Source organism: Myotis davidii, unplaced genomic scaffold, assembly GCF_000327345.1.
Source record: "Myotis davidii unplaced genomic scaffold, ASM32734v1 scaffold496, whole genome shotgun sequence".
Classification (NCBI taxonomy): domain Eukaryota; kingdom Metazoa; phylum Chordata; class Mammalia; order Chiroptera; family Vespertilionidae; genus Myotis; species Myotis davidii.
Window position 1 is genome coordinate 3045309 of NW_006289398.1, and position 7252 is coordinate 3052560.

Sequence of the window (7252 nt, forward strand, 5' to 3'; positions counted from 1 at the left end):
AAAGCTCAAAGCAGAATATCCCTAGTTAATGTATCAGTATAAATTCTGCACCATCTGCTAGGCTGACCCATCACACTTTCCAGCTGTCACTGCGCCTGAGGAGGAAGCACCGTATAAATTAATTTGCTTCCACCTCCACAATTCAAATCAAAGCAAGAAGCCAAGCTGCATGTCAATAATTACCAGTAAAATCTCCAACTGAATCAACATAGTCATACCTTGGAGAGACAGTATTCTTGAAACACAACCATATATGTTCACACAGTTTCTATCTTTCATTGTCCTTGAGGGTGAAAATACATAGTAATTAACAATAGGTTCTTTAGAAATAATTTTAAAATTAGAACCAGAGTCATGGTATCAGGTGGAAAAATAAATCTATGGCGATTTTAAAACAATCTGGAATCATTGACAAAAGCATTAAATCACATAAAAACACTTAATGAGAAATTCACAAAATAAAACAGAGAGGGGCATTTGTATGTGTTAAAATAATTTAATTCTCCCTGTACATTCTGTCCATATGAGCCAGAAGAAACCAAGAATACGCACTTTACAATATTTACCTGTTTTGAGATATTCAAGTCCGTTCAGATGGCAAAGTAGAATTCAATCACTAATGAAATGTTTAAAAATATATATATTAAACAGAAAAATGTTTTTACAAGATAAAAAATAATCTTCCACAATGCAATAAACTGCAGATCACTGAAACTTTAACTCTTTAGATGATTTCAGTTCAGTTTTTGGTTTCAAAATCTAGAGACAATCAGAAAGAAAAGGCGTTGGCAGAATGTCTATCTGTTTTTGCGTTTGTCTTTCTTGCTTCGACTACTGGTTACACCATTTAAAGAAGAGGACGAGGGCGCTCTTGCATGCCCCGTGGCCTTTAGATGGTCAAACAGTTTATTCCGGGATGGAAACTCGCTGTGGCAGGTGGTACAGCTGATCGGAACATCACTCTGAGAGGGGGAAACCAATAATAAAAGCAAGTGTTATCTGAGAGCAGTATGTTTTCATGTCCTGATTAAACGCCAAACAATCACAAAATAAAGATCTTTTAACAAAATGGACAACTACCAAGACAGGCTCAACAGGGGCAGCTGTTCCTGAAAGTTAAGTCCCATTAACCACCACCATCAACCTTACGAGTTCTGAGACATGCAATAGCCTGCCCGCCTCAGGCTAGACTAAGGCTTTAGATTTCAGAGTAATGGGAACAGAACAGGAACTGTTCACACAAGCTGATATTGCCCATACGTGTCTTATTCCTTTAAAGGAAACAATGAGAGTGGCACAAGTCTAAATTCTACGTTTGTCCAGGAAAAGTGCTGACAGACCCACATGTATTAGCAGGTGCAGAGGGCTCACTGAACACACGCACACGTTTGGAAGTGGAACTAGGAATCTGGACTATGGCTCTTAAACCCCGTACAGGCTTCCATAGGCATACTGTGACCTACCAGGGTCTGCGGCCCAGCAGGCATTCTGACAGATTTCTTCGTATCTTTGGCTTTCTTTCCTCTGGGTGTAGGAGCACTGGCAAATAAATGGAAGAATTCAGCATAATCCAGTAATTATCATTTTGCTCCCAAGATGACCCAAATGAATGACATGCACTTTAATGGCTAATTCATTCATTTTAATGGCCATGCTAATTAACTTTCCCATTTCAAATAAATAGCTTTAAAGAGCAACTTTAGAGATCACATTTTATATCAGGCTTGTCACAATTAAGAAATTTACCTAAAATGGTTGAAACATAGGTTAAACGAGACCTGTCAAATTCTCTAAATTTTCATATTATGCGTTTTTGTTAAAAAGTAAAGCACTTCACACTCCATTTGTTGACGCAAACCATCGCCACTGCCAACCAGTACCCCTCACAGAGAGTCTGTGACATCAAGTGTGGCTCCTACAAGTGCTCCTTCTTGGACCAGGTCCTGCCTGTGTCTCAATGAAGCGAAATGAGGAAAACGGCGACACTGTCATGCACTTTTCGTAAAGTTACATTTGTCCAACAGAGAGGATTTTCTTTTGTTAAGAGACTGTCCCTTCTGCTGATTAGTGGCCTTCCCCGGACTCTTTCTCCCAGAAGCTGCCGCCAGGACAGCCGTCCACACCTGGTCCACTTTCTCTCTGAGCTGTCCTCTTCCCAGCCCTCGAGGTGAATGGTAGCTTCCCCAGTTATTTCATACTCCCCTCATGTGTGCTAACCACGTTCTTAGGATAAAATCCAAGTGCAACTACACAGAACAGATAGCCTGGGCTACAGGGATGAGCTATGACAATGCTGCCCTACTATTCTTCAAGCAGAAACCAAGAGTCTGTATTAAGTTAAACGGCCTATACAGGCACACATCATTGTACTGCACTTCACAGATGCTGTTTTACAAATTGAAGTTAAGACCCTCCACAGCAAAAAGGTTCCAACGGGCTTTACTGTGGTGGTCAGGGACCAGGCCCGCAATGGCACTGAGGACGCCTGCACCGGTAAAAGATGCTGATTAGGGTGTAACACAACATCAGCAGCATTCAGCCAGCTTTGAAAGCGTCAAGGAAAGGACATGATGGCATACAGGCTACAGATTAAAAGTTACTAATTTACTAAGTATCCTCACAGACATGCCACAAAATACCCAAGAGCACTTAGGGTGACATTCCTAGAGAACAATTTATCGTGTTATGAAAGACAGCAGCTGCATCCCTGAAGCTCAAATCAAAGAGCTTTATTTTTTTAAAAGGACTTTATATACATGCAGGTTTTTAATGAAATTCTCACTAGGTTACCAGCATCACAGGGGCCCCAGAAAGGCAATGGACACCCGGGGGTATGTGTGAGTGTGTGTGTGACGGTGTGTGTGTGTGTGTGTGTGTCAGACTGTGAGACTGTGAGTGTGTGTGTGTGAGAGAGAGTTGAGTGTGTGGGTGAGAGTGTGTGTATGAGAATGTGTATGTTTGTGTGAGAGTGTGTGAGTGTGAGACTATGTATCTATGTTTGTGTGAGGGATTAAGAGTGTGAGTGTGTGTGTGTGTGTGTAAGAGTGTGAGACTATGTGAGTATGAGAGACTGTGTGAGTGCGTGTATTCACACCCCAGCCCTGACACTCCTCGGCAGTGAAGCCAGTCAGACCAAGTCCTGAACAGAGAGCAGCTGTCACAGCCTGTGGATTCCGGCGGTGATGCTCCAGCTGAGTGGGCACAGCCTCGCCAGCAGCTTGATCGCACGTGAGCTCGGGGATGACTGACACAGGGATAAATACGCGCCTCAGCGGGATAACGGAACAAAACGGGATCAAAGCGACTGCTTCCTGATTTCGGCCATTTGCTGAAATGTCTGTGAGAGCGTCCTCTGGCATTCCCTCCAACACCCTTCATCTGTATACACGTGTCTGGATATATACACACTGACAGACACATCCACTTCCCCCCACCCGTCATGGGAAAGAAGCTTCTACTTGACATATGACAAGATGCCCGCACGACCAGGATCAAGATGTAGACAACCACATGCACCTTGGCCTACCTTCTCGCTTCACTTTTCGGGTCCTCACACAGCTGACCAGCCTCTGGGACCCTGACACTCTCTTGGGGACCACCTTCTAATTCTTTGGCACTGTCTTGATTTAAGTTGGTATCTTCTGGATCAACTTTTACTCCTTCTCCTGTTCCATTTTCATTGCAATTATCATCATAATTCTAGAGAAACACGTGTGCATTACAAAATAAATACTTTAATAGTACTAGCTTCTTAGGTTATTCGGCCAAATAGTTAAAATAAACAATGACAATGTCCCAACCCCCCTAGTTAGAGTGTATCTTCAGGCAATAAAAAGAAACAGATAATTTGAAAACATGAATGCTCTCCCTCTGGTATTTCACCATTTTCTTTATGCCGTTCTATTTAAGGGAACTGAGCATCCATGCATTTTGGTATCTGGGGAGTCCTGGGACCAATCCCCCACAGACACCAAGAGAGAACGGCAATTCTTGAATTTAAACCCCAGGTATGAAATACTTAAACTACTTAAATTTCTGAGTGTATCAACATTCTTTCCATAACCACAATCATTGCAAGTTTCTAAACAAATGTTTCTTCTGTGAAATTTTAATTATGTTGTCAACAGAACAAACTTGATTATACAATGAGAAATCCCAGGGATCACGTGTCCAGATATTTTTTTTAAGTATGGTCACTCAGCTAATTAGTATTAGGAGAATTCCACATGCAAAATTTTAAAACACCCTGACAATAGTAATTAAATAAATTAGCTGCATACATATAAGGGAGGGCTTAAGAAAGAAAACATTTTCAACTCCTTTTAATTGTTTTACAATTGACATGAAATTAGAGCAAAAGTCCTTCTCCTTAATACTATTCTCCTAATACTAAAAGTTTCGCTAACATTAAACAGCAAATCTAGAGTTGTAATGCTCTTGAATTTGGACCCCAGTTATGAAATATTTAAACTACTTAAATTTCTGAGTATATTGCCGAAACCGGTTTGGCTCAGTGGATAGAGCGTCAGCCTGCGGACTGAAAGGTCCCAGGTTCGATTCCGGTCAAGGGCATGTACCTTGGTTGCGGGCATATCCCCAGTGGGGAGTGTGCAGGAGGCAGCTGATCGATGTTTCTCTCTCATCGATGTTTCTAACTCTCTATCTCTCTCCCTTCCTCTCTGTAAAAACTCAATAAAATATATTTTAAAAAAAAATTTCTGAGTATATCAACATTCCTTCAATAACCACAATCATTGCAAGTTTCTAACCAAAAGTATTTTCCTAATACTAACATACCTGTGCTGGTTTCTGTTTCTTTTTCTTCTGTTTTTTAGAAAGCCTAAGAGCAAATATAAGTCAAAATGTCAAATACTTGTTTCTATAAAGATTTATGAAGTAAAAAGAAAAACAATTAAGCACTAGTGATACAAAGAGAAATAAAAAAAATTAAAATTATAAATATCATAAAGCATTAAAAGGAAAATGTTCACATTATTTTAGAATATTATAAGTGGCTCAATTGACAGGAATTAGCATATCAATTACGTAGGTATAAAACTGCTTTTAAATATAGTCATAATATAGTGTGTAAAATTATATTTGACATCATGTCTTTACCCATTTCAATATATAAAGTTCCCTTCACTAGAAGAAATGCAGAAAATACTAGCGTAAGAGGCTGACTTCTTCGGGATAAAGCAGCCTCTACAGCAGCGGTTCTCAACCTTCTAATGCCGCGACCCTTTAATACAGCTCCTCATGTGGTGGTGACCCCCAATCTCATTGTGACAAATTGAACATAATTAAAGCATAGTGATTAATCACAAAAACAATATGTAATTATATCTGTGTTTTCCAGTGGTCTTAGGCGACCCCTGTGAAAGGGTCGTTCGACCGCCAAAGGGGTCACAACCCACAGGTTGAGAACCGCTGCTCTACAGACAAGCCCAGGGTGGCAGTATGTCTATGAAATCTTTGGAAGTACCTTTGTTTGGGTGCATCCTCCACTTCTTCCTCAGAATTGGCATTCAGCAGATTTTCATCCGTCTGAGATCCTGAAAAACTTTCTTCCTCCTTCTCCAGCTGTTGTTTCAGCAAGGCCACCATTTCCCGGTGCCTCTTGGATTTTTCGTGATTCCGCATGCTGAAAGGACAGTGCAACTGAGCAACTGCGACAGGCTTACGTCAGATGTGCCAAGTGTGGCTGGGGGAGCGACTCAGTTAATGTTCTCCTTTCTGATCAACCAGGCAGACGTTAGTGACTATGGAGAGAGAGCACCCTGTCTTCTTAGACCTCAGACCTTAGGAACCCAGCACTCCATCCATGTTCCTGCACCCAGAATTCCCCCTCCTTCTGCCCTTTCATCTGTTCTCCCTTTTTTTTCTCAAATTCTCTATTATTTTTATTTTCCAAGTCGTTAAATTCAAGCCTTCTCCTCTGTTTCCCTTTAATCACTGATTACTTACAGGGGCCCGGAGCGATGACTGGGAAAGTACAAACCACATTGTAACTTTAAAAGGAGGCACCCTGGATGTGAGAGACGGAGATGTGAGGCCTTGACGTAGAAGAGTTTACCTCCTCGTGCTTTTCCAGCAGCTGCCTCTCAGCTTCTCTAGAGGCATCCCCCTCTCCCTCCCACCACCTAAGTGAGTTCAGACACGTGCCCCGGTAAACTCTGCGCCCCGCGGCCACTACGCAACACTACACAACACGGAGTTGACAGCTCTTCGGCTGTGAGAGTAGCGACACTAGAAAGCAGGAAACTTGTGTCTCTGTCAACCTTCTCTCATCTGTTCAAATTCTCGCGTGTTTGTTTGGGTTGCTGCTCTCCCCCCACTAGTATCTCCTGCAGACCAAGGTTCCTTGGAGAAACGGGCACATTTCGTGCCAGACAGGACGTGCTCGGCAATGACTGGGCATGACAAGGACACAGGAGCAGTAGAAGGACTCTGCTAACCACTGATGGGAAACTGGAGCAGGAAAGGGGCAGTAACAAATACAAAACACTGAGAAAGTCCCTAAACTCAGACTGACAGACAGGGCCACGGGGAAGTGAGGCTCCTGCTTCAGCAGAAAGCCACATGCTGATGACCGTGTGACATGTGTAACGCAGTACATGCCCCTCGACCGGGTCCCAGATCCAAGTGAGAAAGATGCCACACGGGACACGACGAGGATCACACGATGAGTGGAATACAGCAGGAAATGACAGAAGTGCTGTATCAATGGCACCCGTTTCCTCCGGCTGACAACTGCACTCTGACTGTAAGAATGCGTTAGGAGCACTGCACATGTCCCATACTCAGAACCGCGTGTAGCGGGAGGACAAGCACACGCACATGGGGCAGCCTGAGCAGCCATGAGTGGAGTGCTCTACACTCTGTCCTCGCGACTGGTCTGTGAGTTCGATGTCACTTCCAAATAAACAAGACTTTTTAAACCTCCTTCCCTGCGGCTGCGCCTCCAGCTCGCCCACTCCTCACTGCTCCATGACCTCCCCGGGGCTCATCCCGACAGACCGTTTCTGACGCCCACATCCTCACTATCATCCCTTGGTCCCCCTTTCTCTTTTCTGCACATATTTTGCTGCTTTTTCCCTTGCTGGTTCTACATTTCCCCCGTATTCTTTACTCTCCTTATACCAGTACTCATTTTAATACTTCTGTGCCCACTGTTCCCGTAAGAGCAAGTCCTCCGCGGTCTCCCGCCTGGGAGCAGGCCTGTGCTTTTCCCTCCCCCTCGCTCTCTTTC

At 43.2% G+C, this 7252-nt stretch overlaps 1 protein-coding gene across 1 annotated transcript in view; it reads right to left on the reverse strand.

Annotated features, from left to right (window-relative positions):
* Positions 1-476: 476 nt before the first annotated feature.
* The window catches only part of DNAJC21 (DnaJ heat shock protein family (Hsp40) member C21), a 14972-nt gene continuing 8196 nt past the window's right edge, over positions 477-7252 (reverse strand). The window contains exons 8-12 of the mRNA XM_006761796.2: positions 5486-5644; positions 4798-4840; positions 3527-3699; positions 1464-1539; positions 477-962 (exon numbers count right to left, since the gene is read on the reverse strand). Of these exons, the coding sequence (XP_006761859.1) occupies positions 798-962; positions 1464-1539; positions 3527-3699; positions 4798-4840; positions 5486-5644 (616 nt within the window). The 3' untranslated portion in view covers positions 477-797. The remainder of the gene's footprint in view (positions 963-1463; positions 1540-3526; positions 3700-4797; positions 4841-5485; positions 5645-7252) is intronic.